Source organism: Anomaloglossus baeobatrachus, chromosome 2 (genome assembly GCF_048569485.1).
Source record: "Anomaloglossus baeobatrachus isolate aAnoBae1 chromosome 2, aAnoBae1.hap1, whole genome shotgun sequence".
Lineage (NCBI taxonomy): Eukaryota > Metazoa > Chordata > Amphibia > Anura > Aromobatidae > Anomaloglossus > Anomaloglossus baeobatrachus.
The window spans coordinates 396312325-396329373 of NC_134354.1; the positions used below are offsets into that span (position 1 = coordinate 396312325).

At 39.6% G+C, this 17049-nt stretch overlaps 1 protein-coding gene across 2 annotated transcripts in view; it reads right to left on the reverse strand.

Moving 5' to 3' along the window:
- Positions 1-13060: 13060 nt before the first annotated feature.
- The window catches only part of TBC1D32 (TBC1 domain family member 32), a 150210-nt gene continuing 146221 nt past the window's right edge, over positions 13061-17049 (reverse strand). For both annotated transcript variants that reach the window (XM_075336070.1, XM_075336069.1), the window contains one exon: positions 13061-15156. In XM_075336070.1, the coding sequence (XP_075192185.1) occupies positions 15046-15156 (111 nt within the window). In that variant the 3' untranslated portion in view covers positions 13061-15045. The remainder of the gene's footprint in view (positions 15157-17049) is intronic.

A 17049-nucleotide genomic window follows, 5' to 3' on the forward strand; every position in this document is an offset into this window, starting at 1 on the left:
GGCCCCATTCCTGACCAGGCACATTTTATTTTTCATACATGCGGTTTTAAGAGCTCAAAAATGTTATCTCAATCGGATATTCAAATAATGTGTGCACCCTTCTTTTGTTAGGCATACTTGTAGTATTGGACACCAGGCGTGGCCTATCCGGGGACTAGCGTGGTGCCCGATAAGCAACAGTCAATAAGCGTCTGGTGCCCAATACCACAAATAGGCAACGCCACCCAGTCCTGATATGCGACAGCCAAGAAGAGTCTGGTCCTCAATACTGCAAATAGGCAATGCCGCCCAGTCCCCAATAAGCGACCTCAAATAAGCATCTGGTCCCCGATACTGCAAATAAGCAACACCACACAGTGGCCGATACGCAACAGCCAATAAGCATCCGGTCCCCAATACTGCAAATAGACAACGCCGTCCTGTCCTCAACAAGTGACAGCGAATAAGCGTCTGGTCCCTGATACTGCAAATAGGCATCGTGTCAAGTCACTAATAAGTGACATCCAATAAGCATCTGGCCCCAATACTGCAAAATAGGCAGCACCACTCGGTCCCCAATAAGCAACAGCAAATAATCGTCTGGTCCCCGATATTGGAAATATGCAACACCATCCGTTCCCCAATAAGCAACAGTAAATTAGCGTCTGGTCCCAGATATTACAAATAGGCAATACTGCCCGGTCCCCAATAAGTGACAGCAAATAATCGTATGATCCAGAATACCACAAATAGGCAGCGCCGCAGAGTCCCATTATGTGACAGTCAGTAAGCGTCTGGCCTCTGATACTGCAAATAGGCAGTAGTGCCACCCGGTTCACAATAAGCGACAGCCAATAAGCTTCTGGTTGCACATAGGTAACACCACCCAGTCCCCAATACGCAAAAGCAAATTAGCATCCGGTCCCCAATACTGCAAATAGGCAACTCTGCCCGGTCCCCAATAAGTGTCTGGTCCCCAATACTGCAAACAAGCAACCTTGGAGAAAAAACAAAAAGCCAGCACCAAATGTGCACTCCAGCACTAAAAATTCCAAACTGTACTTATTATAAAATTTTGAGATGTTTGGCAAAAAAATTGCAATTTCTTGAGCTACCTCGCCACGTCACGGCAAATCTCATTTGGGGCAGTCCTACACTAAAATATTTTTATAAAATGTGCCATACGGCCTCACATATGAATAGTAGAACTGCTCTTAGCAGCACTCACCTGGTCTATTTCAATCCCGTACCCATGACTGAGTCATGGCTGTGGGCGGGACAGGTCCAAGCAAATGCTGCATGAAGTAAATAGCCTGTGGACAAAGCCTGATGACTTAATGTGAACAGTCACCAACCGCCAAAATCTAGACAGATGGAATACATCCCAAATTGGGGTGCATAGCAAGGTGGAGGTCAACCACCGACCAATTCAATGAAGAAAAAACAAAAAGCCAGCACCAAATGTGCACTTCAGCACTAAACATTCCAAACTGTACTTATAAAATTTCATGCAGCATTTGCTTGGACCTGTCCCGCCCACAGCCATGACTCAGTCATGGGTACGGGATTGAAATAGACCAGGTGAGTGCTGCTAAGAGCAGTTCTACTATTCATATGTGAGGCCGTATGGCACATTTTATAAAAATATTTTAGTGTAGGACTGCCCCAAATGAGATTTGCCGTGACGTGGCGAGGCAGCTCAAGAAATTGCAATTTTTTGCCAAAAATCTCAAAATTTTTTATAATAAGTACAGTTTGGAATTTTTAGTGCTGAAGTGCACATTTAGTGCTGTCTTTTTGTTTTTCTTCAAACAAGCAACCTTGCACGGTCCCCAATAGGCTCCAGCCAATAACCATCTGGTCCCCGATACTGCAAGTAGGCAGTGCCACTCGGTCCCCAATAGGTGACATCCAATAAGTGGCTGGTCCTCAATACTGCAAATAGGCAACGCCACTCGCTCCCAAATACTGCAAATAGGCAACGCTGCCTGGTCCCTGATGCTGCAAATATGCAACGTTACCCGGTCTCAGATACTGAAAATAGGCAACGCCGCCTAGTCCCCGATACTGCAAATGGACAACGATGCTCGGTCCAAAATAAGCGACAGCAAATAAGTGTCTGGTCCCGAATAATGCAAATAGAAAACACCACCTGGTCGCCAATACGCGACAACCATTAAGTGGCTCGATCCAGATACTGCAAATAGACAACGCCAGCTGGTCGTCAATACTGAAAATAGGCAATGCCGCCCGATTCCCCAATACACGACAACCAATAAGCAGCTGCTCCCCGATACTGCAAATAAGCAACACCGCCTGATCCCCAATAAGTAGAGCAGAATTTGGGGTGCACAGTGGAATGAATCCGAGGTGCTAGTGGACTAGTTGTAGTTTACACCTTATGATAGTTCAAAATTCACCACTGCACTCTCTATTTCTGATGCAAAGTGCAGTCTTTTAATGGATGCAGATATAAAATAGACAAGCAACAAATAGAGTTTAACATTTCGACCAGTGTGGTCTTGTTCACAAATAGTCGCTAGAAAAAGATAAAATATATACATTAAGTGTACAAAAAATTATTACAATATATACACAATTATACGAGTATCTACAAACAGATGCAGATGAAAATAAGGCAATAATAAATGCTACATGCTGGTATATTCCATTTCCTGAATGATACTCATATTGTGAGAAATTACAGCAGCTTCAATACATTTGTACAGGATTCTCCTGTGTTTTCAGATCATAAGTACTTAGTACGACGCACAAAAGAGCGCAAACACAACATCATAAGATTTTCATCATCAGAGAATATTGGAACAACATTATAACTGATATTATGACATTATAACTGATCAACTTGATTCTCACATAGTCAATAGGTACAGTGTGACAGTACCAATTATGGGATACAAGCAATATAAAATTGACATGAATGAAAGCAGTTACAGGGACTTTAACCTAATCCAATATGGACATGAATTCTGTAGAATTTTGCCTAGATGTATTAGGTATTGTACTCAAAGAAATGTTTTGGGTTTTTTTTGCAGTGACTTTTACATACAGACATGTGGGAGACCGCGATGGGGTCGAATGTGGCCCCCGCATTTACAAACCTATACAGCAATACGTTCGAAAAGATGCATATTTCAACTAACCCCCTGTATAGACAGCACACCAACTGCTGGTATCAATTTATAGATTAATTTGGTAAGACCAGAATTGACCTTCTCCCTTAATTTCAATAAAACTGAAATAACATTCCTTGACACAAAAATCCTCAAAAATGGAGAAGGCCTCTTGACAACAGACATCTTTGCAAAACCGACAGACTGCAACGGATTACTACTCTATAGTAGCTGCCACCCAAGATCCACTAAAGATAGCTTGCCACGTTCACAGTTTCATCGGCTTTCACACATAGTCTCGGACACTAACAACTTACCCCTACGTCTGAACAAGATGGCACAAAAATCTTTAGCCCTTAATTACCCGTCAAATTTATTAAAAACCAAAGCAGAAAGAACTGTACGTTTTGGACATCCGTTTGGCCGTCCATGTGTCATCTGTGTGACATTCTTGTGCCGTCCGTGTGACAAGTGTGTGTGTGACATCAATGTGACCGGTAACGGAATAAAATGGATGATACTGGAGTGAATGGTTTTTTTATGTGTAAAAGATGTGCAAAGCCAGAAAAATGATAGATACCGTAAATGCCAGATAAATAAATATATAGAGATAGATAGCTAATAGATACAGCTGATAGATACGTAATAGATAGATAGATAATTGATAGATAACTAGATAGCTTGTACAGCTTTCAGTAGAGCAAACATATAATTTTAGAAACAAGTGACGTGAGGTTCCCCCTAATTTTCATATCCAGCACAGGTACAGCAGCTGTAGGCTGCAACCCCCAGTTGTCAGCTGTCCTTTGGCTGGTTTTGAAAAAAATAGAGGGGATTCCACTCTGATTTTTTTAATTATTTGTAAAAAATAATTTAAAAAAACAATGGCATAGGGTCCCCCCATTTCTTCTAAACCAGCCAAGGGACAGCAGACAACTGGGGGCTGATGTTTTTAGGGTGGGAAGGGCCATGGTAATTTAGTCCCTCCCAGCCTAAAAATAGCAGCCTGCAATCGCCCCAGAGGTGGCGCATCTATTGGATGTGCTAAATCTGGTACTGTGCTTTGCTCTTCCTGTTGCCCTAGTGAGATGGCAAATAAGGTAATATATGGGGTTGATGCCAGCTGTGAATTGCCAGCTGGCATCAAGTCCTGGTATTAGTAATGATATTAGTAATCGGTGATCGTTTAACAGACATTCCCGTTACTGATCCAGTAGTGGAAAATAGAAAAAAAAATATTTTATTTGAACAAACACCCCATGACTACAGCCCTCGTTCACCAATTTATTAAATATGTATTTAAAAAAAGTCAGCTGTAATCCATAGTGATGTCCCACAACGTTCCCAAAAGCAAATCTGAAAGACATTAAAAGAGAAAATGATTAAAGAAATAAAGACAAAAGACACACTCATTCACCAATTAATTTCCCCTGAAAAAACCCTAATCCAAAGTCTTCCGTTATCCAAAAGGGAATCCCATGACAATCCAAGACTCACTGTCCCAGCCAATGAAGAACAGATTGTTCCTCATCATCTGGGAGAGTAGCCACTGCAGTCTCACACATTGTTCTGTGTGAGAATTACTGCAGTGAACTGAGATTACCTAATGAGATCACCCCAGGTCACAACAGCGGGCAGTGTCGAGCGATGATGTCATGAGTTCAACTCAGTTCACTGTTGGTGTCTGTTTCGCTGGTTTCCATCTTTTTAAGTGTGTACAGAGATGTGGTCGTCCACACTTGTGCACTAAAAAGACAGCTAAAATGATGGGACACCGCCAGAACAGAGACCAAAGTGTCTTCATCTGCCTCATTAGAGTGATTGCTTCCGTCAGGGTTTTGTCTAAATCGCGTTTTTTGGCCTTTACACGGAAATCCTGACATCAGTGCTCAGTGGAGAGCACAGGAAAAATGTTAACTGAGCCTTATTCCAATTTTTGTGAGGTAGAATGAACAAATGGACAGCATTTTTGCTGCATTTTGGTGCATTTTTTTCCATGCGTTTTTTTTACTATATTCAATGGAAAAACACAGGGAAAAATGGAGAAAAGAAGTGACATGCTGCTTCTTTTTTCTGCACCCAAAACTGCAGGTAAACACTGCAAATTTTGCACAAAATGCAATAACAGGCAGTCAAAACGAAGCATCTGCGCAAAAAAAAGGTAACATTAAAAACGTCAGGTCGAAACACAAAAAATAAGCCATCACTGAGCCCCAGATTACGAAAAATGAGTCACGGAAAATGGCACAAAAAGTGCTCCACTTTTTCTTGGACAAACTTCTGAATTTTTTTAACCCCTTACATAAATGTAAATTTATACAGGTTTGGTGTCTACGAACTCGTACCGACCTGAGGCATCATACTGACACATCAGTTTTAACATATAGTGAACACGGTGAATAAAATACCCCCAATACAATCGTGCAATCACACTTTTTTTCCGCACTTGGAATTTATTGTCGCTTTTTAGTACACTATATGGTAAAACAAATTATTTAGTTCAAAATTACAACTTGTCCCGCAAAAAACAAGCTCTCAGATAGCAAGTTTGACGGAAAAATAAATAAGTTACGGCTTTCGGGAGAAGGGGAGATAAACACAAAACCAAGAAAATCGGCCAGGGGTGAAGGGGTTAAAGAAAATCTGTTAGAAGGCTTTTTCTGCCTCATCTGAGAGCAGCATTATGTAGGCAAAGAGATCCTGAATCCAACGACATATCACTTGCTTTAGTGGGTGCAGCGGGATCGAACACAGTCAGAGTTTTTAGACTTAGTAATGCAACAAAGTTGAGAAAAGAAAAAAAACACAAAAGGGCGCTTCTGTGAAAAACCTTTTGCACTCTGAGGACGAGGAAGAGAGAGGTGATCATACTCACCTAAACAGGTTGCGCTGCAGGCACAACACTGTTGGGCACATCGAGGGAGCCAGGCAGAGACGTAGTTGTCGTCCTGTGCGGATGTCTGAAGCTGGAGGCTGGTGAATGGGGAGCATTGTCTCCTCAGTGATGGTAACTCCCTCAGATGACAGACAGCAATGTATCAAAATGTATCAAAATATATGTAACTCCCCCAGATGACAGACAGCAATGTATCAAAAATACTGAATCAGAATGATTGCATATCAAAAATAAAGGACAGAACTGCTAACCCGCCACTAAACAATACAATGAACCCCAATGTTAAATATGGTCTGATTACTAGCTTTAACAACTCCTACACAACCGTTAAAAAACTGGTCCAAAAGTATTTATTTTTTAGGAAAAATAGGAATCTGAAAAATCTGTTTGCTCCCAGCTGCACAGACAATAGTAACAAAAACGGTAGTACTACTCCTATCCAGGGTCCTATGGCAATGTTCCGACGTGGTCATACTAAATGCCTTTGTTCTAGCATAGAACATGGGAAAAATCTTTTTGTCCAATGTTACAGGGGAAACATTCCCCATCAAACAGTTTTTCAACTGTAACACCTCCTATGTTATCTATACGCTGGAATGCAACTGAGGCCTACAGTATGTGGGCTGCACAGTACAGACCTTGAAGAAACGCTTAAACACAGGTCCAACATTAAACAAGGTGTCTGTACCCATAGCGTATCCAAGCACTTCTTCTTGGAGCATGGAAAAAACCCTGTAGGCCTGAAAGTCATTATTCCGGAACATATTCCAGATTCTAATTCTAAGAGATTTAGAACCCTAATCCGCAGAGAGAACTATTAGATTTTCAAGCTAGTCACTTTATACCCTGAAGGCCTCAATATTAGTACAGAGGATATCAAATCAAACAATCAAATATTAAAATAATCTCACTATAATAAATGAGATTATTAAATTAAGTTAATAACATCGCTTATTGATAATATATGGTCTACACGCCATTATCCCTGATGTACTAAAATCCTCCATTCAACAATACCCCAACATATGGGGAGGAGGCAACAGGAATATTGTACATATGAATTTAATAAAGTATGTACAAACATACAAATATATTGAAATATACATAAAGTACATGTAACCCTATTCACTAAATCAATGTGCCTGCTCAGTCACAGTGAATTTAACTCTAATTACAACAAATGTTTCACAAATTACCGATGCTCCATCTAGTATGTCCATTTTGATTACTAACTGTGGCTGCCGACACTCCAATATCCGATTTTAATTGTTTGATTTGATATGCTATCGTCTTTCCTCTACACTTTTTCTTCATTTTCATTTTCTCCATTTTTAATTTCTATATTATATTTTATAGTATTTGCATATTGATGTTTTTATATACTCTATATATTTTTAATCAATCGTTCGTATTACTATAATGTGTTTTAAAAATGTACACACACACACATATATATATATGTATATATATATATATATATATATATATATATGTGTGTATATACACATATACAGTACAGACCAAATGTTTGGACACACCTTCTCATCTCTAGAACAACTGTTAAGAGGAGACTTTGTGCAGCAGGCCTTCATGGTAAAATAGCTGCTAGAAAACCACTGCTAAGGACAGGCAACAAGCAGTAGAAACTTGTTTGGGCTAAAGAACACAAGGAATGGACATTAGAACAGTGGAAATCTGTGCTTTGGTCTGATGAGTCCAAATTTGAGATCTTTGGATCCAACCACCGTGTCTTTGTAGAAAAGGTGAATGGATGGACTCTACATGGCTGGTTCCCACCGTGAAGCATGGAGGAGTAGGTGTGATGATGTGGGGGTGCTCTGCTGGTGACACTGTTGGGGATTTATTCAAAATTGAAGGCATAGTGAACCAGCATGGCTAGCACAGCATCTTGCAGTGGCGTGCTATTCCATCCGGTTTGCGTTTAGTTGGACCATCATTTTTTTTCAACAAGACAATGACCCCAAACACACTTCCTTGCTGTGTAAGGCTATGTGCGCACTTTGCTTTTTTTTACCTGATTTTCCATTGCTTTTTCCACTGCAGCGTTTTCATGCCAGAATGCTTGCATTATGCTTTTCAAGCAAAGTCAATGGGACATTGAGCTTTCTTGTGCACACTTTGCTGTTCAAAACGCTGCATTTAATTTGCATAAATTTGGGCAAAAACTCAGTGTTTAAAGAAGCAACATGTCAATTGTTTTTGCCATTTTGGCTGCGTTTCCTATCCATTCAATTTATTACAAAACTGCAGAGTTTCTAAAAGCACCGGAAAAGCACTAAAAACTCATGAAAACCGCAAGGTGCGCATAGGCTACTTTCTTTGCATTTTACATGCATTTTTAAAGCCAAAAGCATTGTCCTTTCTGCCAGGGGATGCTTTTTGAACTGCAACTACCTCAACGCAAAGTGCGCACATAGCCTAAGGGCTATTTGACTAAGAAGGAGAGTGATGGGGTGCTACATCAGATGACCTGGCCGCCACAGTCACCAGACCTGGACCCAATCGAGATGGTTTGGGGTGAGCTGGACCGCAGAGTGAAGGTAAAAGGGCCAACAAGTGCTAAGCTTCTCTGCGAACGCCTTCAAGACTGTTGGAAAACCCTTTCCGGTGACTACCTCTCTTGAAGCTCATCAAGAGAATGCCAAGAGTGTGCAAAGTAGTAATGAAAGCAAAAGGTGGCTACTTTGAAGAACCTAGAACATAAGACATATTTTCAGTTGTTTCACACTTTTTTGTTAAGTATTTCATTCCACATGTTTTCATTCATAGTTTTGATGTCTTCAATGTGAATCTACAATTTTTCATGATATGTCATGTCATGACATGTCATGAAAATAAAGAAAACTCTTTGAATGAGAAGGTGTGTCCAAACTTTTGGTCTGTACTGTATATATATATATATATATATATATATATATATATATATATATATATATATTACATATATACACAAAGGGAGAAAAACCGGGCACAGCTGATCCAAGACAAGTACTGCTGTTAAATTGTTCCTTATAGCAAGGGCCGGGTGCACATCCCAGAGCATAAGCCATACATAAGATCCAAAGGGAGACAGAAGCAGACGGCACTCATCAGCATCCAGGTAGCGGTATTTAATTAAATATAAACATGCAGGGGTACAGGTTGTGTGGGAGGGTGAGGAGGGCTCACAACGCCGGACGACGGCGGGCCGTTTTGCACTCCATGTGCTTCCATGGGTCCAGTGATACATGATGTCAGATCCTATCCTTTTTAAGTATAATGCGGATCCTACGTTATCTAGTGATTAAAATACAATTAAGTAACAAAACAGTTGCAATTTCAAAGATTGAACAACAAGAAAAATTAATTTGACATTTCTGTACAGGTTACATTCTAATATTCTAAAGAAAAACTGATAGATCGCTCTTCTCATTCATTCCCAAGGGGCCTAAAGCTTTTAAATCCATTAGGAGTCTGGATTCTTTTTGTAGCAAGAGGCGATGGGTGTCACCTCCTGCTGGACGGGGATTAACCCTTGTAATACCTGCGAATTTTAAAGAACCAGCATTGCCTCCATAACAATTATGTATATGTTTTATTAGGCGGGGTGACGTTATTCCAGAGGTGATGGACTTATAGTGTTCCCTGAACCTAGCATATAGCGGTCTAATTGTCTTTCCTATGTAAAAACGCTGTGACGCGCAAAAAATAACGTAAACCAAGAATTTAGATTTACATGAAATGAAATAATTTATTTTAAAAACTTCATTTCCAATTTTTATAGTGTCAACCGTGCAGTCATATTCACAGAAAGAGCAATTGCCGCACTTGAAATTTCCCACAGCTCTATCGTAATCCAGCCAAGTTTTTTCCTTTTGTGTTACATAGTGGTTATTAACTAGGAGGTCGTTCAGATTTTTACTTCTTCTATAAGAAATAAGTGGACCATCAGTAGCTATGTCCGAAAGGTCCCTATCATTTTTTTATCAGGTGCCAGTTTTTTCGGATGCTGGATTTTATAGCATCATATAAAGAGCTAAATTTAAAGTTAAATACACATCTCCCTAAAGGAAAGTTTTTATTTTTGCGTGGTTCTTGTCTCACAAGTAGTGTTTTTTGATAGGCTGCGTTTATTACTGCAGAGAGATAGCCGTGTTCTAATAAACGTTGTTTTAACTCATAGGCTTGATGCATGAATCTTTCAGGATCATTATTCACTTTTTCCAAACGTAATAATTGGCTATATGGAAGTGCTCTCCTGGTATGGGATGGGTGTGCGCTATCAAAATGTAGTAATGCGTTCACTGCAGTGGGTTTTCTGGAAATTTCTCTAATGATTTTACCTGTTTCCACCGTTAGCTTCACATCGAGAAAATCCAATTCCTGACCGCCAAACTTAGAGTTCAAAAGCATATTATACGAGTTAGTGGTGTTAAGATAGACTACAAAGCCATCAAACTGTTGTTCAGTCCCATTCCATACCAGGAAAGCATCGTCCACATATCTAGCAAAATTTTAAAAAGGGATTTTTAATACTATAAATAAGATCTTCCTCCAATACAGTCAAAAAAGGTTTTAAAAAATGCAAGCTGAGGGGGTACCCATCGCAGTACCCCCGCATTGCAGAAAACATTGCTCATCAAATTTGAATGCATTATGGTGCAGAATAAAGTCGAAAACCTCGGTTATATAATCTATCAAGGCTGGATCCTGATTGAAACTCTGTAATTCTTGCCTAATTGTTTTAACGCCCAAATCTTGAGGGATACGCGTGTACAAACTTTAAATATCCAGCGAGGCTAGGGCTTCCTCCGTTTTCACCTGGAAAAAATGTAATCCTAGTAATTTTCCAAATAGAAAATTCCATTCTCCTAAAAATTTGAAGAAGGGAGCCAATAAGGTTTTTAAAAAAGGTGCATGGACTACCGATTCCGACTCGAGCGGAACAGATGAGATAGCACCAACTAAAAAGGCAAAAACACCTGCTGATCTACAAGCTTCCACATCAACCCTCCCTTTGGGAAACGCATCACGAGAGGAGGGAGATGGAGAAAGAGAAGAGAGACCAACTCTAGGGAAGAGAAAGCAGGTCTTTTCTTGCCATAATACAAATTCTAACAGTCTATTCAGTAGGACTATCAGCTGTGTATCCACCAGACTTCTGTACAACACAACTGATAGTCCCAACCCCAATTATAAGGCAAGAAATCCCACTTATTAAACCTGACAGGGCACACCTGTGAAGTGAGAACCATTTCCGGTGACTACCTCTTGAGCTCATCAAGAGAATACCAAGAGTGTGCAGAGCAGTAATCAAAGCAAAAGGTGGCTACTTTGAAGAACCTAGAATATAAGACATATTTTCAGTTGTTTCACACTTTTTTGTTAAGTATTTCATTCCATATGTGTTAATTCATAGTTTTGATGCCTTCAATGTGAATCTACAATTTTCAGAGTCATGAAAATAAAGAAAACTCTTTGAATGAGAAGGTGTGTCCAAACTTTTGGTCTGTACTGTAATATTATATATAAATACTGTATACACACACACACACACACACACTGCGTATACATACAATGTTCATACCAATTTCTTGTTGTTTTTGGGGGTTTTTTAAAGAGGCATATGCCTGTTCTGAAGGTCTGCTAAATTACCCAATTGTTAATCTTTCCGTCAGGCAATTATCTCTCTACATGGATCCAGGTATATATAGACCCTTGAATTGTCTCTTCTGAAGACACCTGAGGAAGGGGACAGACCGTCCCAGAAACGCGTAGTGTCTGTATAGCCTCATTGTTATTTTATTTAATTACCATTTAAACCACTATTTTTACTTCACCCTTTTTCATCCCTGTGTCGGTATTAGATTGGTTACGCATCATTAATCCTGCCTTTTTTCTCTTATCTCTGCTTGCTAAATTGAGAAAGTGGCCTTCACCCCCACCAGGCTCTCTGTATACAATGTCTATAGTCAGTGAGCTGCTAATCACAGAAGGGGGTGTGCCGGACTAGCTGACTAGTCTGGCAATGATAATCTTCTGACGCTAAAACAAACATTGTAGGTAAACAACAGCACAGCCCTTGATGTGTTAAACCCCCACAGCATGCTGTCTTCAGATTACTTAGCAAAAACCTGTGCGGCACCCACGCATTTCAGCTACTACTGGGCTGGAAGTTCTCAGATGCCGCCACAATAAAGCAGCTACATTTCTATTTACATTTACATTTCTATAGTGATCAATACTGCAGATCAACCCTATTTAAATTAATAAATATGTAAAATTAAAGTGTGCATGGGCACAGCAACTATAGATTTGCCAAAGCTGCTGTGTTCCAGCAGCATCCAAGAACTTCCACGGGCAATAACTAGTTGGCGGGGGTGCCAGTTGTCCCATTCACATTGTTCAGATATCGATGGCTAAAATAGTAGTGGCCTCTATGATATATTTTTTTCTTAAGCACCTATATGTATAAATGATTGTGGATTTGGCTATACACAATTATTTAAAAGCTCTTCTGGGAAAGAATGTCTAAAGTTCTAAAGTCTAAAGGTCCTCACATAGCTTTCTCATGAGCCAGATCAGACACCCCATACTTTGCACTGACGAGGGGCAAGCACCCCGAAACACCGTGTCTGCAAATTGGGATTCTGATCTGGCTTATATATCCTGAGTCATATTGCAAAGGATTGTTAAAAATCCACTTGTGACTTTTAGGATTGCTACCTCCAATAGGTGGCGCTGTGCTAGAGTTTGTCTCCTTTACTGGAGAGACAATTTAAAGTAGTAGTTTTAGAATGAAACCTTCATTTTAATACTAGATTTCCATAAATTTTATGTTTAAAAAAAAAAAAATAAAGATTTTTTAAAAGGCATTGATTTAATGTAGAAAAAGGCCTCCTTTCTAGCAAGAGTGCAAGTATTTAACTATCTTATGAGAATGGAACATTTTTCTACTGAAGAGCCCAGAAAACCGAGACTTAGATACAAAAGAGCAGACATTTTGAAAAATAAAAATTTACTTTATTTTTACAAAATTATTGATCATAAAAATATCAGCCATCGTCATACAATGTCAAACACCCTAAAATTCTATTGAAACACAAAGTGCAGACAAACCACAATATTTTTATAAAGGAAGCTGATCATATCACTCACTCAGGTTCTCAGATCTAGGTAAATGTGAAAATGCAGTGATCATGAGAACACAGACGTGATGTACTACTGTCAGTCTTTTAATGGAAGAACCACATAAGGAATGGAAGAACCACATAAGGAATGGAAGAACCACATAAGGCATAGGGTGCTTTACACACTGCGACATCGCTAGCGATCTCGTTAGCGATGTGACACGCCAGATCGTATCTGCGATTTGGCGTGTCACATCGCAAACGAGATCGCTAGTGATGTCGCAGCGTGTAAAACACCCTTTAGTAAAACATAACATGGCTGATAACATAGAACAATACATTTCATTCCGCAGCACTGTCAATAACATAGGTTTGTCAAGGTTTGCGCTCCCTTTTATTGAAGAACAATGTTGTTTTTTTGCAGGGCGAGATAACGTCTTGTTTATTGATACCTTTTTGGTATTGGTATGATGTTTTCATCACTTCTTACTGCATTTTTGTGTCATTTTCGCCCCCCACTCTCCCCCACAAACAAAATTTTGCTATGCTGAATTTTTTGTCTTTCCTGATCAGGGTTGTCAGTTTTCTATTTTTACTGATTGGACTTTTCTGGACGTGGTGATACCACATGTATGTATTTTTTATAACTTTATTTTAATGGCAGAAAAAGGGGATGATTTGAACTTCTATGGGTTTCTTTTACATAGTTTTTTAATTCCTAATATATGTCATATATATATATATATATATTATTTCTTCGAGGACTTATTATCTTATCATTTGTACTACATATATATATATATATATATATATATATATATATATATATATATATATATATATATATATATATTTCTTCGAGGACTTGAACATGTGATTATCTTATCATTTGTACTATATACAGCAATTCCACAGTATTGCTACATATAGTAGAAATCATGGTCTCCTTTGAAGCCCGACCATAAGCAGGGTTTCAAAGGAGCTCTGTGATGACCAGTAAGGAAATCTTGAGCAGACCTCTAACTGTCAAATCAACCTATCAGCACCACGCAACCACATCATGGGGTGCATGACATGACGTACCCCCATGCCGACACGCTCAGAGATTAACAGGGGCAATTAACAGATGAACAGTCACAACAAAGCTACGCTCCAACCACGGCAGTTAGAAACAGATCCTGGCTGTATGTCACAGTCAATATCTCCTGGGTAGGTATGAGGCAGGTTCATCCAGTAAGCCCATTCCATACACCTGCTGTGGACATGTGCCATACATGTACAGCATATATCGGTAATTAGTTAATGCCTTTTTGTTTAAAATCCTAGCATATCTGCATGGTTAAGGGGTTTTCTCATGTTCGTAAATGGTGTACATTACAAAGGTCTTGTAATGACAAGAAACTTTGCAATTTACTTATTAAAAATTATTTCTGTTCTCAAGAATAGAGGGTTTTTCATTCTACAGTTTACCTTCCACCTCTGCAGGTGCCCATTTCCTGAGCAAGGAGCGTGCACTCACAAGCTGTTTGCTTTACAGCTTACAAGTGCAGCCAACTTCTTACAAGAGCACCTACACTTTTCGGAGATGCTGCAGAGACAAAGCAACCTCTACACGCTACTCTGAGGAGCACACCATTTAGGCCTGCAACGCAGCAATGCCACCAGTCCAAATAGTTGACAGCACACCGACCCCAGCAAGCAGGAGACCAGAAGAACTGCGCTGCGCTCCTGAAGAACAAGCTTGAGACAAACCCTTTAATATTACAAACAACAGTTTTCAAATTATAGATACATTTTTTTGCTATGTGCTGAATTAGAAAGATTACACCACAGTCCAGGAAGACACAAGATTAGGATATTCGGAGTCTGTAAGAAAGTTCGGTCATGTTTCCTGTAGCTTGTACAGTTACGTGCAGCATTTTTTCATTTCTTTTAAGACCATTGGCCTATAAACTTGCTCTAGACTTTCCATGAATTCCAAGTAGTCGCTAACTTTAAATCCATGTATTGCTTCTTCCTGTAAGGACATAATACAAAGTATTACCATGCTGTCTTCATATCAATACTCTATTCATCCTATTTAACGGAGGAGTTCTCTAGGACTAATCCTAAAGATGACTGTACAAATTAAATATTTTTATTAGGTAGAGTGAAAGAAAGATTGTCCAGTGAACGATCATTATGCAAACGCAGCCATGTACATTTTAGTTCATATTGACAATTAAAAACTAGTAATACACAAGTACAAGCTAGTAATACACATTCAGTGATACTACTCGTAAGAAATTATTTTTCTTTCCAGATGATGATCATATATCATCGATCAGTCGAAATTCTTGGTTTCCCTTAAATTTAATTTAAACTCGTAAAATCATCTATTTGCGGATTTGATCGTATTTAGATTTATGTATATAATCAACTTTTTAGAAAAGTTCATCAATGTTTGTTTGGTGGGAGTCTGACCGTTGAAACCACTTGTATATATCAGTCATTGTCTCTGTGTAAAAAATAAAGGAGTGTTGGACTTTCACCGATAAAACACTGATGGTCTATCCAAGAAGTAGCTTTTTGGTTCTCAACGTAAAATCTGTTTCTTGCAGTTTTCATTATGGGACACAGAACCATGGGATAGTCTGCTGCCACCTGGAGGCGGACGCTATTATATGTAAATAAAATTCTTCTCCCCAGCAGACCTTGCCTGCCAGTGTTAGGGCACCTCAGTTTTGTGAGAAAACAGTAAGAGGAATAAAAAAAAGGTAAAATAATTAAAGAGAAGAAAAAAAAAACATAACCGCATGCCCAGTCGGGCAACCAAAGGAAGGAGCTGTGTCCCCCGATGAATACTACAAGAAGCAGATTTTACGGTGAGTACCAAAAATCTACTTTAATGTTAGTCTCATTGGGGGACACAGAACCATGGGAAGTCCTAAAGCTATCCCAAGGGTGGGGAAAAAATAAATATCATACTGTTAGCACCTAGACTTCTGATCCAATTCAAGCAAAAGTCTGGGCTACTGCCGCCAGTAGTATCTTCCTACCAAAACTTGCATCTGCCGATGAAAAAGTATGTACACTGTAAAACTTAGAAAATGTATGCATCGATGTCTATGTAGCTGCTTTACAGAGCTGCAAAGCCGATGCCTGATGACACACTGCCCAGGAGGCTGCTACCTCCCAAGTAGAATGTGCTCTAACCCTAAATGGAGCCACCCTGGCCTTAGCTTGGATAATCACAATCTTGATCCAACGGGCAATGGTTGCTTTAGAAGTGGCCTGATTTTTATGGGGACCCTCTGGTATAATAAGCAAGGAATCAGAATGCCTGAACAAGGCCGTAGCAGATAAATAGTACATGGATGGTGCGGGACAAAATAAAATTTTAAATAATTTCCTAATTTAGGTGAAAACTTGAGATAACCTTTGGAAAAAAGACATAACTGGACTCGACACTACCTTATCTTGATGAAGAACAAGGTAGGGAGTGCGAAAAAAAGTGAACCGCCAGCTCCAAGACTCTCCTAATCAAAGTGATGGCTAGAGGGAATGCAACCAAGAAAGAAAAAGTATAGCAATCTCTTTGATAGGCTCAAAAGGTGGGGGAATAAAGAGCTTCCAAAACAAGATTCAGATCCCAATGCTCCACGGCAACTTGACAGGGTAGTCTCCACTCCCGGGACCTGGAGGAAGGTCTTAGCCTGAGGTTTAGAAGCAAAGAAGCAAACTCTCTAGAAAACAAAATAGCCAGGGAAGACATCAGACCTTTGAGGGAACTAAGCGCTAGCCCTGTCTCCAATCCGAACTGCAAGAAGGAGAGCAGTGCTGGCACGGAAAAGGACATTGGCAAAGTACTGGTAGATTCACACTAATGGAAATAAGCCCTCCATGTGCTATGATTAACACAATGAACATG